The sequence below is a fragment of the Condylostylus longicornis genome, unplaced genomic scaffold (assembly GCF_029603195.1).
Source record: "Condylostylus longicornis isolate FDR11 unplaced genomic scaffold, ASM2960319v2 ptg000072l, whole genome shotgun sequence".
In the NCBI taxonomy this organism is placed as follows: domain Eukaryota; kingdom Metazoa; phylum Arthropoda; class Insecta; order Diptera; family Dolichopodidae; genus Condylostylus; species Condylostylus longicornis.
Window position 1 is genome coordinate 3,327,862 of NW_026578040.1, and position 20,158 is coordinate 3,348,019.

Consider the following 20,158-nt stretch of genomic DNA (forward strand, 5'->3'; position numbering starts at 1 on the left):
CTAATAGGTCCTAATAGTAAAAATAATTAATACTTATGTCAAAGTTGTGGTGAGATTACTTGAGTACTTGTAATTTAATTTAAAAAATACATGTATGTTGAGATAAATTATAAATTTTAATTCAAATAATTAAATCAAATGCAAATAAGATTGAAAGTGGTTATAAGCCAAGGGACTTCAATATCTTTAACATAAAAACAATATTATTTTCTTATTTAACTACTACAATTTCAGTTTGGTATATACAAGTAGTATATTATACTACCATTGTATTTGTGGAAGATATATTACATTGTAATATAATTGAAATTGAAAATTAAAGATTTAAGGACAATTATGCTACATACTTGAATAAAATTATGGTAGGAATTCTAATTTTATTTGAGTTGATTTTGAAGTTTTGATAAGATCAAAACTAATAAGATGGTGCTAATAAGCTTAGATCTATATTTTCTGGTTAGTAATTCTTTATAAAATTATTATATTTTTTGGTTTTTATTTCTCCAGGAATTAACCCACAAACTTTCTGCCTCTCAAAATACGAGTAATATACTCAAAAATCTGCCCTTCATCATTTCCTTTTCAGTCCTCATTAAACGGTGGCGAATTTTCAAAGACTGTTTATGCTCTTTCATGTACTTTTAGCTTGAACAACAGTTGAATTCTTGCTTCAACAAGATTCAACAGTTGCTTTGTATAAGCAATTCTTCTAACAATATGATAACAATATAATAAAATAATAATAATATAAATTCAAATATAAATGAATAAGACAGTAAAACTATTGAACACTGAATACTTTTTTATTTTGGCCCAAAAAAATTTTCTAAAATAACTTTTATGTATAGTGAACAAAAAAGGATTGTTATAATCTTTTTCAATTTGCGGTTATTGGAAGGAAATATCAAAATCAAAATTTGATTCTAACTATCGCCGATTAAATTCATGAGCAAACGTCTTTATCAAATGTACCTTAACGATATATTTATAAAACAAGTACCACAGAGGATAATTTTTCACCGTTCTTTCAGTTTTAAAACAATTGTCTTGTTTCGGAATTTCCAATTTATTTTTCTCAAAATTTATAATTATTCGAATAATACAATTATAATATTATTTCTTTCAATTATTTTTTGAAGTACCTATCGTAGAAATTCAATTAAAGTTTTGAAATATTTACTTAAAGAAAATTTGTTTTCTTCAATTTTGTTGAAATTAAAAAATCTGCATAACTATTAACTGAGTTGATCTTAAAAATATTGAAACAATAAAAATTTTTTGCAACATCAGTTTTAATTTAAACTTTCAAATCTAATATTGCATTAATCAACATGGATTTAACTCATGGATGTAACGCAAATGATAATTTGATTTATCGCTCCCTGTGTGTGGAGCTAGTTCGCTTAAATAAATATTTTAATATTAATTTAGGTAACCTGGAAAAATTTAACAAACTCTTATATAATAAATTAATTTTCAATTAAACTTATAAAATTGATGTATCTAAAAAGCATTCTAATTCAGTGATAGACTAAAATGTATCACACAGTTTTGAATTGCAAACATCCACGTCATTGATTTCTACGCTGTGTATGTAAAAATGACTGATTTCACAAATAGTCTTCCCGTTTTTTCATCTATTTTTTCCTATTAGTCTTTTCCTTTCTATTCTTTTTTTTTTGTATTTCTTTTACATTTTTCTTTCATTTTCATTCTAGCTACTTTTTATTTAATTTCATTATTAGCATTAGAAATTGATTTTATTTTTGTGTAGAAAAAACAGAAAATTCCAAGAAAATTTCAATAGCAGGAAAACTTTAATTTAAGTAAAGTAATTTTTTTCATTTCTTTATTGGTTTTTATTTTTTTTTTTTGAAAATTGAAATGATTTTTTATGGACCAATTGGATTTTCAGCCTATTGTTATGCTATTATTCCTTCTTCAACATCATTTCGTTGCTAATGGAAAAGGAAGAAAAAAAATCATCGATTTTTTTTTCAATTTTATTGATTTGAGTTAGAAATCATTTTCTTGTTTAATTTTTTAGAACGGAGAGGGATATTGTCTGTTATCTAGGTTAAAACTTTGTAATTGCAAACTATATCGAAAGGGAATAATAATCTGATAAGTAGAGAAACAGTTGAAAACTTGTGTCATAATAAAAAATCGACTGAAATTGAAAATATTAACATCAACCACCAAGAAGACTTTTAATTAAAGAAAAGGTTTAGAAAAAAGCCAATCTACACGATCACAAGATAAGTTTATTCTTGTTATGATTATATGCTTATTGAAGTCAAAAAAAGTTTTAGCAAAATTTATAAGAAAGAGATACGGAAAATTTTGAAACCAACACGTATTCAGTAGGAAGCACTTAATTCTCTTTCAAGGTTTTGTTTTCAGTTTTAGTTTAATTTCTTTGTGCATAATTCTAGACGATAGATTTTTTTTCTAGTATTTTCATCAAATTTTTTTGTAATACTCGTACTAACACACAATATTTTTTTTACAGTTCGTCCAATTTTTGATTTCTATCTTGTTTATCAATTTACGTCTTACTTTATTGTATTACCTTGTTTTATTGCAATTATAATTTTTTAACTTAAGAGGTTTTAACTTTTGGCTGTACAGAATAAACTATAAATATTTTGCAAGCTAACATTTTCGTAATTAATTAGTTGCCAATTAGATATTTCATATTTAAAAGAGAAAAAAAATAATATCGTCCTTGAGCTCTATATTAAATTACTAGTGATCTAATGTAATATTTAAGTTAATGATTAAGCAATTTTAGTTTTGTTAGTAGTTAAATTAGTTATTTGAATTTTGTGTATATATTAAGTTAAAATTGCCAATCATTTTAATAAATTGAAAGTGATTTAGAATATTTGTATGTATTAATTTTTAGATATATGTACATATGTAAATGTATATATAAGATCTTTTTATACTCGTATTCATGAGCGTAAAGAAACAATTATGCAATATATTCAATACTAGATTTTTTTGCTTATTTTGAAAATTATTTTAAAAATCCAATTAATTTACGCCAAATAAGCCTAAAAACAGATTTTCGAAAAGTTAATGAGTTGGTGAAAATTCAGGAAAGTTTAAATCTCACCGAGGGTTTTAAGAAAATAAAGAACATTAGTACTATTATTATTTCAATAAATATAAAATAACAAAATTGCCATTTACTTGTAGCTATATAAACCTAACCAATTTAATTTCTTTACTTAAAATTTATTAAATATTTATTAAGTTAGAGTTTTTCTTTCTTTCTCCTTTGCTTCCTTTTATATATATATATGTGTACTAGTACTATGTAATATAAAAATTTGTTTTAAGCAATTTAGAAGTTTACAATTTTAATTAACTATACTTTAATCAGTACAGTACAAGTAGCTATCGTACTACTCTACTTTAACTGTGTATTGTATACCTTAATAAACAATGTACTTTGGAAATGTGTATCACCATCATGGGTACCTTAAAAATTAACGAAAGTATTCTTTTAAAAAATTCAAGGGGTACATACACTCACATACGGATATGATTGCCATTGAAGAAGGAAAAGATTGAGAAAATCTTGAAAAATTTTATAAATAAAAAATTATAAAATAAAAGTAAGAAGAAATTGAAAAGAAGAAGTTGAAAATTAAAAAAAGAATAGCAATTGTTTTTTTATATGTATTCTTCAAAGTTTAGGAATTTGATATCCTTAAAATTCTTATATTTGTTGTAATTTTCATACTTCTATCATCTACCTTGTTCATCCCTTTACATTATAATTTAAAAACTTAAATCATTACTGCAGCAACCATCATATAATCTGAAGTGGTCGTTGCGGCACATATACTTGCATGAAAATGAATTCAACCAGATCAATTTTAAAGTTCCTATAAATAAGAGCGCAGGACATTCCATATATGGAATTTGTAAAGGAGAAAATAAAAACAAATGAGTGAAACTAATGAGTGTAACCATGAATGTAGTACACAAGGACTATAATCATCTAACGTAGTGTTTCTCTATAATGTATTGAATTTAGTGTCGTTCTATTTGAATACATTTTTAAATTTCCCGCTTATTATACAAAAACAAAAATAAAATTTGATGATAAACATTTTATTTACTCAGGAAGTAGAAATTTATGTAAAACTTACAGTTTCCTTAAGTTAAATAAAAGGTCGAATAAAAAAACTTAACCACGTAATTTTACATAGCGATGATTTCTAGTTAAAAATTGCGTTTGACAGTTTTTATTGTGATACAAGACTAAAAATATTACACCTTTGCGCATAGTCTAAGAGGATTGCAAAGTTTCAAAGGTATTAATCCGTTAAAAGTCCAAATATGTGGTGTAGTTAATATTGAAAGGCGGTAAAATAACAAGTTTTCAAAAATATTTAAAACTAAAATGTGAAACTTATATTATTTAATACTAGTTAACCGAGAAAATTTCAAAAATTTCCTGATATTTGCTTTTTACTCGTAAAAATCGAAAATTAATTTGCGGGCTTGCTTATGTACAGTATTAGTAAAAATACATGCATGTGATGGTTATTTTAAATATTTATAAAAATATAAATCGGTTTTTTTATTCTTGTCGGAGAACCAACTAAACAATTTTTTGAAATATAAACAAAGTTTGCTTTGGTGCTTGACTATTTTAGAAATATAAGGATTAAAATTAATGGTCAGTTAAATTTTCCGTTGACATTATTATTTTATTATTTTTATTAACTTTAAATTGAACATAACGCTTGGTATAGCACAACAAAAATAATGATACTAATATTCCAGTAATTTCGAGTTGGTTATAAAAATTAAGAAAAAACTAGTGGAAATAAGAGAAAATATGTTGCTTCTATTCTAGTAGAATTAAAAATTACTGAGTCGTAACATGGTTATTGGTAGCATGGTTGATAAATAAAAATTTTTTCATGAATTTCTGAAATGTAGAACTAGTTTTATACACGTGGACACTTCAGAATTGGTTTCAGCTTGTAATGTAGAAAAAAAAATTTTCGTAATTTTTTGAATATAAAATTTTGGAAATTTATTTGGTTACCACGGGCACTGCTGCATATTTGCGATTTTTTTCAATTGCTTTAGAATAAATTGCAAGTTGAATAAGCATGTTTAAAATAATAATTAATAATTTCACATATGAAATTGGATTATATATAATAGAATTAAATTTGAGTAAGTTTTGAGCCGCTAGAAACAATAAGCTTTGTGTAGCTAGATTCATCGAATGCAATACTACCGAAATTATAAAGCATTTAACTATTTTAAGCAGTTTAGTTCAACTTCAGGCAAAAAGGATCTTTTTTTTTTACTTTTTGGAACTATTTTACAAATCGATATTTTTGTCTGTCGAAGAAAATTTCCGTTGTTTCTATCCATTAATCGAGAATAACAAAGAATATAGTAATAGGATAACATTTTGCCTCAAAAATGTTCAAGAAATTTTTTTAATTGCAAAAGATTATACAAGTATACTAGTATACTGGATATTAATTATGTATAACACTCAAATTATATATTACAAATATTTAAATAAACGTTCCATTAATGTATGCATATTGTGACCTTATATGTTAATGAATAATTAAAGATAAAATAAAATCACAGAAAAAGAAAAAAAAATTACTTACTTGTGGTAAAAGTTTTAAGAATCCTAGTAAATATATCGCCATTACTGTTGATGTTGATGTACAGAATTGCATTTTCAAAAATGTTATGGAACACTTTCTATTATATAATATTGGTATTAATATTGCAAATGCTGTACAAGATTGAAGGAAACAGCAACCACAACTGATTATCACAAAAATTGGACGTGTTGATGTACGATTTTCAATAGATGTTGGCTATATAAAAAAAGTATGTGTATTTATAAATAAATTTTTATACTATATTATATAACATTAGGTGAATACATATGTAGTACATATATTTATAAAATTAATGTATGTATTTAGTTTGTTGCTTGTAGGTATATTTAGACATTATTTTTTAATAAATAATAAACGTTCTGATGAAAGCTAAAATTGTTTTATTAAGAAACCCCCATTTTATCAATTAATTTTTTGAAATTAAGCTATTGCAGTTTTGACAAACTTTCATAATTTCCAGTTCTTGGCAATAACGTTGAAAAGTTTATATACATTGCAGTAATTGGGTTACTTGCCGAGGTACCTTATCTTACTTTTTTTTAATTCAAAAATTTCAGTTTCAGAAAAAGAAAAATATGGAATCTTTCTAAAAAAAAGGGCGGGCGGATGAACGTACTTAATTTTGAAGCAGGTAAAATTTTTTAATTAAAATTTTTGTTTTTTATTTATTTTCTTTAATTTTAATAAAAGTTTTAAGGTTTTGAAAATACCAGTTTATGTTAAATAGATTTTCAAAAATAATGTGTGTATGCTATAACAGATAATTTATATATGGTATCTCGGAATTAAAATGGATTTCTTAAAAGCTATTTTAAAAAGTCAAATTATATTTGATTTCGTGTGAATAACTCAAAAATAAAGTGAAACCATATAAAAAAAATCTGATTTTAGCTGTATTGCATTTTGTTTTATGGAAATAATATTGAGTTGGGAACTAATTAGAAAATTAAAATTTTTTAGAAAAAATTATGGATTGATTTTGCATCTATTACTTATACGTATATTATAGCTTCTCTATTGAGAATGTAATTGAGGGTTATGGTAAAAAAATATCTTTAATAAAGTAAGTGTGAGATATGTTTCTTTTAAATCATTTCTATTGAATTTTGTGTAGAAGTTTATTCTAAACAGAAAAGTCGCTGATTTTTCCAAATTTGAGGAAAATAGGGAAACCATGAATTAAATTTTTATATAAAATATTTTTTATAATGAGAAAACCTATGACTTCTGATACATGCTCGTATTAGCTGTAGTTGTAAAGAAGTCCAAAATTTTAATATGTGTATACGGTGCGGTGAAAATTTTTCCCTTAAATCGTAATTTTCAAGAAACTTTTCAGTAAATATAAAACTGGTAGGGCTTTCATAGTATTATCTATTTGGTGTCTCCAAACGTTAGGGTAGGGCTTATAATTTAGAAAAAAATTGACGGAATCATAAAAAAGTAATTAAAAAACGGTGTCATATTCCTAAACAGTAAGATATTATCAACATTAAAAATTGTAAAAAAAAACAAATTAGCGGGCTATATAAATTAATTGTATAGGATCCTTTTGAATTGCTTGAAATTCAACATATTTCAAGTAATTCTTTCATGCTCATCTGAAAGTTAAAAAATAAATTTTTTACTTAAAACATATTCCTCAAATATTGAAGTTAATCGATGTGAAATAAGTTTTTTTTTCTTTCTTATTTATTAAATAAAATCTTAGTTGACAATATTGTTCGTGTGTGCTAGTAGTTTTTCGGTTCATCAGTTTATTGAGAAAGAAAAAAAAAGTAAATTTTTTAGAATTGAATTCATACTGTTAAATTGAAAAAGATTGATGTCTAATCTATTGGTCACTAAATTTAACAATGTGTTAAATTTCAGATAAAAAAATCAAGGACTATAAGGTAAAGATCTAAAAAATAAGATGAAAATAAAATCATCATTCAAGACTGTAACAATATTAACGTAACAAAATATCCTTATTGATAATAACAATAATTTACAAAAGAATTGGAAAATTGATTGAAAATATCTTGAAAGATTTATATGGCTTTGGTTTTTCGGGTTAAACAACTATAATAATATGTGTGTATATGGAAAAGGATTAAAATGAAAAGTAAAATCTATCTTATAAATACGTTCAGGAATATGTTTAAATAGAAAAAAGTAGAATTATGAGAATTCCTTGAAATTTCCTTCGAAATCATTTTGACTCTGATATTTTAATGATATAGCAGATAAGTTATTGAAATTCAGATGATTTATTTAATAATACTAAAAGAATAAGAGGAATAAATTATGAGAATCAAGGTTTTCTTATAAAGATTATTAGGATGAAATTAATACTATTTCATAATATATATATATATTATGTTTCCCATAAGGATTTATCATATTTTTTTTTCAAGGAAAACATTTTGAAAAAAAGAAAAACAAAATTGATTGAAAAAAACTAGAAAGAAATTAATTACAAATCCTTGAATTTTCTCTCTTCGGGCTCCAGTAAAATAATATGCAAATACGTAATTTCTTCTTTTATAACTTTATAAAATGGTCTGAACTGAATCGTATTGAATCGTGAGTTTTTCAATTCAAAAACGCAATTTCACAAATTGATGAAAAGTTACAGTATTATTTTAATCATATGGACTTTTATATATATGCTTTCCGGTGGGTAGAAAAATTAAATTATTTTTATTAAATAATGTTATGCTATCTAATTTAAAATATACTTTTATTGTAAAAGTATAAAAATATTAATTTATGTTTTCTCTATGTAAAATACGTGTAGTAACACAAAACCATATCCATTAAAGATTATTTATTTATAAAATTAAATATTATAACAATTTATTTTGTATACTTACACCATAATTCTTCTTTGCCAACAATACCACAAATGTTCCTGACAAAGGACAAATACACCGGGTCATATTTTCCATTAAATTTTTTGTTATACACAAATCAGTTCGCCATGTTGATTCATACGTTGTACGCATTTCATGACTAAATTTCATAGAAGAAGAAAAAAAATACAATAGTCAAATTTTTATCTATGTTTAAATTTTACTCTTGTTTTTCATTTTTATATATTTTATAATAATTAGTTTTAACAAAAAAAATTTGTTAAAAAATCTAAATTTAGTATATAAATTTTCAATAAAAAAAACCATTTATACCAAAATAGCAAAATAATATTTTGATATCAAAAAATAGATAAGGTTTTTGTTGTATTTTCGGAAAACTAATATAAAAATAATAATTAAATAAAAAATTAATATCATCATCAAAGTTCATGACGATAATAATTATATAACGATAAAACAACAAAGAAAAAAAAATAGGTAGTAGCATAAAAATAGTATAATAGGGAATTAATAAATAAAGTTCATAGAAATGGCCCCCAGGAATATAGCAAGAGCAGAAATGTCCATTATTATTATTTTTGTTGGGAAATTAAAAACTAGGAATCGGATTCTCCAACAACAATTTTATTAAATGAACGTAGGCAATAAAATCAACATGAAAATATAATAAAAAACCCCCGACTACATACGCACATATAAAAGTAAAAAATAGAATAATAACAAAATTAATTAAAATTGTCAATTATTATTATATTAAATTTATGGTCTATACGATGAAACTGTACAGGATGTTTGCAAAAATACTTAAATTTCGCTTCTAAAACAAAATTTTACGACGGGAAAGTAATTATTTTACATACTTATTATTGAAAATTGTACTTATTAAAGTTATAATAACTTCATAAAAAAAATTTATTCCTCCTAACTTGAAATTTATTAGGTAGTTCGCATTTAAAAATCAATTAGATTGATAATTAAGTCTAAAACTAAAATAGCTACCAATCGAAATCATTCCTAAAAGATTTCTACAACGTTTTGCATATCTGTTGGAGTAAATTAGAGCAATAAATTATAATTAAGAGGGAGAAAATTAAGAAAATATTGTAATCAATTAAAATTTGAAAAAAAGTAAAGTTTCATTAAAAAAGATTAATAAAGCTTTAAAACTATCTTAAGTCCAAGATTTCATAAAAAACATCATAATGATTGGAATTTTATTGCACTTTCTGATATTTATTGAATAAATGCTGAGATTCCATCAGTAATCAGCCTCTTACGATGAAATTTTTCTTAAGTCTGATTTAAGCAAAATGTAATTGCATTTCTGAAAGGAAAATTCAGCTTTTCTCAATAAAGGTATAACTAAAGTGTGTTATACGAAATATCAAAAATTTCATTTCTGTATTAAATCTCTGTCAACAATATTAGAAAAGTTTTCAAAACTCTGTTCGGTTTTGAAAACTTTTTATTTGCAAACAAAATTCAAATGTAATAAAAGAAATTGGTTAATATTAAGCCCTTCTACTATTACGAACCCTTTTTTAAATTAACATGTTGATTAAAACAGTGCTTTTGTAGCTTTTAGTTTCGAGATAGACCAATGTCCATTGATTCTTCCGTTTCAAACAGAGTTTTTTATTAGATTGGAAAGGTATAAAATGAAAAAATTACTAAGTGTAATATTGTTAAGTAGAATGTTAAGTAGAGCAAGAAGACTGTTAAAATGCTGTTTTAAAAACCATGCCGTTCCCTTAAACCTTGACTATTTCATTTATTTAAAAAAAAACCAGAGCGAATTCGTCGATAACGGTTATCGAGAGCCATATTATACTCTTTCTATTTAATGGTTTAAAAAAATAAAAAAAAAAAAACAAATTGGTTTTCTATCAGTACAAAGACAAAAAAACGAACGTGAATGAATAAATTGAATAATTTTTTTTAAGGGTCAATTGAAGGTTTTATAATGTGTGAAATTTAATTATTTAAAATATTTGGAATGCATTTTCATATGAAATTTTTAAAATAAATTTGACTATGTGTGTTAATGATTATTTTATAAAAATAATCTATTAAATTTTAAATCACAATCAACAGTGTTTAAATTTTCATTTCCATATTTTTTTTCTTTATTGATTTTTTGACATTTTAATAGCTGTATCCTAATTTATATAAACGAATATAACGAGGATTATGTGTTCATAATTAAAATTAATTTATAAAGTGTTTAAAGGCTTGTTTACAACACAGAAATTGAGGTATTAATAAATAAATTTTTCCTTTTAATTAGATGAAAATATTGTGCCTTCTGAACTGAAACAATTTAATTTTGGGTAAAATTTGGTAAAGTTGGATTTTCATTATTCAAAGTGCATATATGTTGCATATTAAAGTTTTTTAAAGTAAAATAATTTTTAATAAATTTATTTAAAAATAAAAATAATGATGAAATTGATTTTTCACATAGAGTTAATTTTTTAATTATTTTAATTGCATATGCATAGGCGAACAATTTCTTAGATGTATTTAGCACTAAATTCCTTATATTAACATTTAGCGACAATAAATTTGAAATTATTGAATAAAAATCTGAATAAATAAGTAATACTGAGGAAGTAATTTAGCAATCTGTTTTGTTTCCAGTTCATTACAGTTCAAAAATGAAGTAAAAAAAAACTTACCCACAAACTGGTTGCCAATCGGTATTCTTTGGTACATTCTCATGTTGGAAAATAATTTCAACTCGACCCGATTCTAATGGTATATTTAATGGTTCAACATAATTATCATTTGACCGATTTGATTGAAATAACCATGTTGCAATTATACGTGAGGCTGGCATATAATCTGGACCCATATCGCTGTGAATATAACAAGTATTATAATCATTAATAGGGAAATGTTTAAAAAATATTTTTATGAAGATACTTCTCATATAATATTAATTTAATTTTAAAGGATGGGCACGCACATAATTATAAAAATATATGAATCTTTAACTCACCTTCCACGAGCATAATACGTTCTAGGCAAAAATTTTGTCAAATTTTTATATGAAATTACTGATGCAAAAACAGTTCCATTTGACATAATTTCCATAAGATTTTTTGTTGCTCGTATATCTAAATATAACTGGTCGGAAAATAAATCATCTCTACAACATAAATGAAAAAAAAATGTGTATTAAATATTTAATTGAGGTTATTATATTGATAAATATAATATTCTTCTTAACTTACCCATATATTCTTAAATTAAATGGTAAAGTTTTAATGGACGTTGTATAAATACGAAATGAATTTAATCTTTCTAATGTTAATTCGGTGTCAGCTATTGAATTATTATCATGATCATGATGATTAACCGATGATGATGGTGATGACCATTTATAACCTGAAGATATTTTACGTTGTATATCAGATGATAAATTAGATGAACTGGAAATTGAACCTGAATTGGATAATGATGATGATGATGAAGATATTGATATCCCTGTTGGCGATGATGATGATACACCAGAATTTGGAATTAATACAATATTTCCATTATTTATTGATGATGATTGTGACGATGATGATGATGAAGATGTTGATGTTGCCAATTGTGAAGCTGCTATTGTTTCACGATTTAATGCCGCTGATTGTGTTAACAGTTGAAATTTTTTTATTTGCTACAAAAAAAAAATAAGTTATAAAATTTAATTATTAGATTGAAAACAATTATACAATAATGACGTGTCGATACTTTTGTAATAATTTTTAAAATTTGCATGTATAAATTAAAAATTTTAAAATTATAAGCATTGAAAAATTTAATTTTGCTTTTTTCTCTATTAAATTTTAATATTAATTTAATGAGTATCGGATCTCTAAAATGTGTGTCATGAGAATTTTACAAAAAAAGAAAAATAATGTAAAAAATAGCTACAAGGAAATAATTAAAATTTCATTTTATGTACATAAATAATATACCTATGTAAACATACTTATAATTATATAATGTATAAAGAGATAAATAATGAATTATTTTCCTTTTTTTTAAACTTGGTGCATGAAGTATTCTTGTGTTCTCTGTACTCCATACTAAAATAGCGTAGTATTTATTAAAAATTTGAATTAAAAATTTTGTCGTTTTATGTTAATAGCAAGTTTATCCTTGAGACTATAGCATAATATTATATAGGATAATATGATGATATGAGAATGTCTGAGAATTTTTTTTTTTTTGAGTTTTATTTAAATATTTTTATATTATAAAAATAAATTTTTAAATTATATTTGTGTATTTATATTAATTGTATACAGTCTAAATAACAAACTTCATAGAATATACACTTTGATTTCTCATTTTCTGAATCAAATGAGATTATTAAAAATCATTTAAAAATTAATATATGGGTTAAGAATCTTAATAAGTCAAAATTATTTTGAAAACAAATCAGTTGAAGGAATAAAAAAGTGCAAAAAAGTAATGATAGTATTTAATTTAAATTGATTCATAATTAAATGATTAATTATTTATTTAAAATATTTGATTGTTTATCGTAATTATTATCGTAATTTTAATTAAATTTAATTTAAGATATAAGAAGGGACTTGATTTAAGAGAAATAGAAATGAGAAACTATCGCACGTTTAATTCCATAATTAATGAGATTTTCGAAATAAAACCTTTTTTCTTTTATGTATTGTGTTTAGTCTATTAAATTTTGAAAAATACCAATTAACTATGGTTAACTAAAATTAAATGTTATTTCTACTTATAAACTTATAATTATTGGTTTGTTTTGAATTGGTTGCTTTGCTAGCAATAAGTGAGGTAATGTTTTGGTAGCAAATTTGAAATGTTATTTTAATATCAGACGATTGCTTAGTAGAATCATTTGGTATAGAAAAATAAACATCACTTTTCCAACAAACAGATTCCCTTTCTCTTCCTTTTCTCATTTACAAATGGCGGAGAAAAAATATTAATACTAGTATTAATTGAATATTAATAGGTAAATAAAAATTAAACAGCCAAAACTAAAAGTATCCAACTACTGTGCGGCAAGTTAATAAAAAGCGTAACATAAATCAAGAATAAATTTAACACAATCAATGCTACGGTATAGTCTCGCCTTAAGCACACTCTTACTTATGTTCGTACAAAAAACAGACGAATACAAGTTAGCTTCGCGCAACATATGCATCACTGGCTCATACATCCCATAGTCTGTACTATGACGCAGAACATTATAAGCTCGATTGACCTTAAGCCACTGGGATTCTCCCTGTAAGAAATTTGATCTAATAAAACCTACTCAACCACATTACCAAAGACAAGTAATTGTAACCATAGTTATTTTGTATATTTTGACAAATTTTAATAAAAGTTTTAATAAAAATACAGTGTATACAAAATTTGGGAGTTACAAGAAAATTATTTTGTTCTAATTATTGAAAATTATCTTCTTTCCGTTTTTGTTTAATCGATTTTCATGCTAATTTTTATCCGAATTTTCTTTACAGAATTTTCACGGTTGAATTGGCCAAATTAAGGCAATAATTATACATATGTTCAAAAACTTTGAAACAGCTTTTTTAAGAAATAGAAGTTTTGGCTTTCAAAGGTATCTAAATGTGTAATAATTAATAATAATAAAGAATTCGACTATTAAATTTACTGAATTCTTTAAGTACCATTCTAGAGATATACGATGCAATTGGTTACGTGTCATGTATATGGAATTTGTTTTATTACTACACACTTACTATGCGAATATATTAACGAAAAATAAAGGGAAAATCCATATTTTCTATTAATATATTCTTATTCATATTTCTTTTTTAGTTTAAGAACAAAGTTATTATTCTAATCTTTAGCATGCGTTTCTTTGAGGTGTAAATAAATTGATGATTTTATCACTAAAGGAAATTTTGTATGTCGATTTAAAATTCATGTTAATTCGAGAAAAGAAATAGAGAAACTAGAACAATTTTCGATAGTTTAATAATGAAATTTATATTCGTCTTCCATGTTAAATTGTGCTTTAAAATTATTTTACTTGAATAGAAATAATTACATGCATTTATTTGAACATGTAAACGAGTATCGTCAACCTAAATTATATTTTTTGTAACATCATTTGTACACAAAATAACCATTAATCGCATAAAATATAACATGCAATACTAATTTAAAATAATTAAAAAAATTTTTGCTATATGTATATGGTAATCTTATGGTCTTTGAATGAATAGCATTTTGAAATAAAAAAAATGTTTAGTAGTCAGTTGGTTTATTAAAATTGAAACAATTTTCTAACATCAAATTGAAAAAATGAATTCAGTCCGAAAAGAAAGAATTTTATATTTTTTAGAAAATAGTACTATTAGTGGATTACGGTTTTTAGGACAAAGATGTAAAAATTGGGGCAGGTATATACTAAAATTGCAAGCATTAATAATTTTTCATTATAATTATAAGCCAAAACGTCTTAAATCTACTTAGTTTTTATTTCTTAAAAAAATTAGACGACATAACAAGTTTGTCTGTTAAAATTTAAATTGATTTTGAATAACTCAAGCGGTACATCCTACATCTTAGCTTTACTCAAGTGGTAAACCTCACCATTTTTATTCGGCATTAAAAATTCAAAATATATTAATAAAGATGTCAACCAATGGAATTAGTAAAATTTGCTATTGGATTTATTGGAAATTATTACTCTAAAGCTTTTTCTTCAAATACCTTCTTAATTAGAGAAATATTATTTAGTACTTTATCGGTTGGCAAAAGAATTTTATAAAAAATCTGGAAGCAAAAAAAAAATTGGCGTAGTTGATTTTCATTATGAAAAATAATAATTTGATTTTCAAAAATATTTTTTTTTGGCTTGAAAATAAAATAATTACTAATTTACTAAATAATTTAAATTTTTACACATTAAGATTATTTTATAAATGCATATTTTTCAGAGTATTTTGGGCGATTATTTTGACAGTTTCAATGATTGGTATGATCAAAATATTTATTTTGACATATGAACGATTTTACACAGGTCTAATAAGCATGGGCGTTAATTCTGATTATTTACATTGGAATAATACATTTGTTGCCGTATCAGTTTGTTTAAGACGTGGAATGTTGAGTGACACGCAAATTCAGAAGAAAATTAATAATGAAAAATTGGGAACGGATTTTAATTATATAAGACATATATTTCATATTCTTTTTTTTACTTCAGAAGATACTACAATTACGAAAGGTCCCTGTCTAGCACCAAATGCAACATGTGAAGAATTTATTGATAATTTACGTAAAAAGGTAAAAACTTAAACTAAATAACAAAATATAAAAATTAATTTTTAAATATGGTAAAATTTAATTACGAAATTAATTCCAAATTTTTTCTACAATTATGAAAGTATGTGCCAAAAGATTGCAATGATTTCATGGCAAATGTTGAATTTGATGGAAAAAAATACCATAAATGTGATGAGCTTTTTATGTATCGTCTAACATTATTAGGTCCTTGTTTTATAGCAAATGCTCTTATAGATTAGTAAGAAAATTTATTTAATAATTGTTTCCATATTTGAATTGTTTTTAAAAATATTTGGAATATATTCAATTTAAATTAAAATATTTAAGTGGTTTGGATCCAAATAAATTACCACTGAAATTTAATCGAGAAGCTAATTATTATCCAATCTTATCATTCCAATTGTTAAAGGATGTGGATTACGACTATAGGGTAATTTTTAATTCACTATATAAAGCTATTTTAATATTTTGAAAATTACACTTTAATTAATAATTAAACTGTTTTAAAATGTTATTCTACGTGAATATTATTGTAGATTTATATTCACAGTCCCGAAGATTTTCCAAACAACAAAGGATTTGAAGAGACCATTAAAGTTTCAAAAAGATATCGATTTTCAACAATTGAAATGGAAAATGATCCAGAGGTAATAGATTCTTTGACAGTTGAAGAGAGGCGTTGCCGTTTTCTACATGAAAAAATGTCAGCGAATGACTCTTTTCATTACAGGTTTGATATACATAGTATTTTCTTATAAAATAATTTTTTTTTTGAATAGGATTATTCGTAATTCTAGCTTATTTCATTTCTAATAATATCATTTTTCTACTTATAGTTTTACAACATGTCTGCAGGAGAAAAAAATTGAAACTGAATTGAAATTATGTAATTGCACCCTTCGTCTAGCGCCCAAAAAATGTAAGTTTTGTGTTGGTCTTATTAATACAATTAATCAATTGAAATTCATTTCGGGAAAACTTTTTTTCTTGAATAGAAAATGTTTATTGGAATTCCTATTTAACTGTATTTTTTTTTCAGATAAAGACAAATATTGTCCGATTCAAAAGTATAATTGCATTTTGAAAGGTAATTCTTTTGTATTTTTTAACTATTTCATTTTTGATAATAGCAGCGTTTAATTATTTTCTTATGTACGTAGCTGACAATATATATACTGGCTTGCCTTTACATAAAATGTGTACAAAATCTTGTATTACAGTTGAATACAAATTAGTGAGGTAAAATATTTTTAATTTTAAAGAAAAAAAAACATTTTTATGTGCCAGGCCTGAACAATCTGTTGTTCTTGCTAGTAATTCTTTTTTTTTTGATTTTGGTTATTAAAAATTTCAGTTTTCTTCATCTATCCTTTTTTAAATTAGTAAAATAAATCTAAAATAAAATCATATAATAAAATAAGCATAATTTTATGATGAGATGGATTTTAAGATGATGTAAGATGGTTTTTTTTTTTTTTAATTTTGGTTTTATGTAATATTATTCTTAATAGTTCTAAAAATTTTTCAATATCATCATTTACAATGTTAATCAATAAGTTTTCGGCACTGCTATTTTACAAGATCAATATCCGAACATCCGAACAGAATCTACTCTAATTGACAAAATTTTAAAAATTTTATCGAGCATGTAAAACTAAAAGTCAACTAATATTTTAAGTGCTATAAAGATCTGTTCATTTAAAAAACTAGAAAGTTACAGAATAATTTTTTCCTACTTCCATTGAATTTCTATAAATTTATTCTCTTTTTGAAATTATATTCAAAAATTTCAAATTTGGATTGAAATTTTTTAATTAAAAGCAAATACAAATTATTCTAGACCATATTATTCATTTTGATATCAGAGTTTTTCATGAAATGAATCTTTTGATAATCTTAATACAATATTGTTTCAATATAATCATATACGTACAATTATCTAGTGGAAGTATATTTATTATATGGGTCCACTATATTATCTTGTTTAGAGTCTGATTAATTGAAAAACCTATTAAATTTTTTAAAAAATTTACTTTTTAAGTGACGTAGAAGTTATTAAAGAACAAACACCATACTATCATAATGAAGTTATGATAACAAATATACCAACAATACGTTATATAAGAAGCGTTGCTAGAACTAGTTTAGATTTAGTTGGTGAGTATAAAATTGTGGCTTATATTAAAGATTATTTTCTATTAATTTTTTTCGTTTTACAATAGTTGCTATTGGTGGAGTTGCTGGTCTCTTTTTTGGTGCATCTATTATGAGTATTATCGAAATATTTTATTTATTTTTCATTCGAAAATTTTAAAATTTTATAACTTCTGTGCGTAATTCTATTAAATGGTTTGAGTACTCATATTATAATTATTATAAAAATTATAAGCTTAAAATTAAATTTGCCCTATAATATTAATAATATGGAATAAATAAATAAAAATAAAATAAATTTTAATATTTTTTTTTTTAATTAATTTAATATTAAAAAATAATTATTTCATAATTTTTAATTTGCGTAAAAAGGTGTGAGGACTACATGTTAATAAATCAAATTAAAAATTTATTGAAACCCGTTTTTTATGGGTTAAAACATTCTCTTAAAAACCACAAGTGTGTGAAAGTATAATATGTTTTTAAATTGTGTATGTACATATATACATACGTATGCAAAGAACTCGTGCAAGGCGTGAAAGTATAATAAATTTCCAAACGTTCATTTAAGACGAAAGCATTAATTTTATATGTTTTAAACTTCTCTCTCTTTTGATGCAACCCGTTTATTTTAAGTTTTTTCTAAAGTAGTTTTTCACTTTTTAAATATAATAACCATAAAACTAATCAAATAATGTACATATAAGTACATGATTGTAGTACAAAGATTTGTATATGTACATAAAAATTTATTGTATGTTCTAGTTATTCTTATACAACAAGCAAAATTATATAATATATAGTTACTTTATACGAGTATGTATGTATAAACGTATATATATTATTTTAATATAAAATAAAAACCATAACTCACCTGTTGACTATTTAATGAGACAACATTTTGCATGACTTTATCTAATATATGTAATATAATCTCTGCTGCCATTTCTCTTTCCAAATGTGTACCTTTTATTTTCAAATAACTTTCCACCTGTATTTTTAAGAGAAGAGAAAAGAAAAAGACAGAATTAAAGTTTATATATGAAATTTATGCATATTAGTTAGAAATATCCTTACGAATGTAAATATGTATTAATATACCCACTATATATTTTTAAGTATGTGTGTATATGAATGTGAATGTTAAATAATATTATTATGTAATTCTATTTAAAAATAAAACAAAAAAAAAGCTCAAAAAAACAAATATTGTAAATATTTTATAAAATGGTGTCTATAAACAGAAAAAAATAACAGAACAATAGCAAAAAAATAATTTACTCATAGCGATACTTTTAAAGAGCTTATATGTAGTAGTTATACATAAAAACTATGTTAAGGAAACTGTACGACATACTTGCGAATCTAAAAGGGACCATTATATTTCACTTTGGTTTTTCTTATGAAAACGAGAGCGAAAAACTGAGGAATAAAAGACAAAAACAAAATTTTTGTTTTGAAGAAAATATTAAGGATTGTAATTTTAAGGGAAGAAATATGTGTTGCCCGGAAATAAGCAAAGTAAATTGAATAATATATTTTATTTTATTTTTCTCTCACTCTTTCGTTTAAAACAACACTGGTATTATAATTTTTAAACTAACACTTGCATATTTAGTTCAGATCATTCGTAATAAATAAATGTAATTATTTCGTTTGTTTGTGATGATAGTTTCTAACTTTATCTGAAATTATGCCATTTACGAGGGAATTGAATAATTTTTAAGTTTTTTGCACCAATTTCGACATCATAAAAGTAAATGGAAAATGCCGAATCAAAGCTATTAAGTAATGAAGGTGAGAAATTATTACGGACATTAAAAAAAAGTTAAAGAGATTTTTGAAACGGTGAAAGATGTTTGTAGAAGTCGATTGTAATAGTTCTATATAATATCTTTTATTTTAATTAAAATAAAACTCTAGCGTAAATCAAATTTTGGTATAAATTAGTTTCTAGTAATTTCACTAAAAACATCATCCTCAACTATGCATTAGGCCAAACACCTTGTATCGTACAGCTTTAACTGTGTAGCTCAACTGAGCCAATATCGCGAAGCTGAATAATGATTTGTAAATATTTTCGATTTCAAAAATGTTAAAAGTTTACTAATAGAATTTTTTTGTTTTGTTTTATTTTCAATACAATCAAATTATCAC

The 20,158-nt window shown here is 23.9% G+C and overlaps 1 protein-coding gene across 1 annotated transcript in view; it reads right to left on the minus strand.

Annotated features, from left to right (window-relative positions):
• Nucleotides 1-20,158, minus strand: part of LOC129612381 (uncharacterized) — a 165,775-nt gene that overhangs the window by 46,893 nt on the left and 98,724 nt on the right. The window contains exons 9-14 of the mRNA XM_055525941.1: nt 18,876-18,992; nt 11,779-12,209; nt 11,544-11,693; nt 11,221-11,400; nt 8,543-8,681; nt 5,664-5,879 (exon numbers count right to left, since the gene is read on the minus strand). Coding sequence (XP_055381916.1) covers nt 5,664-5,879; nt 8,543-8,681; nt 11,221-11,400; nt 11,544-11,693; nt 11,779-12,209; nt 18,876-18,992 — 1,233 coding nt within the window. The remainder of the gene's footprint in view (nt 1-5,663; nt 5,880-8,542; nt 8,682-11,220; nt 11,401-11,543; nt 11,694-11,778; nt 12,210-18,875; nt 18,993-20,158) is intronic.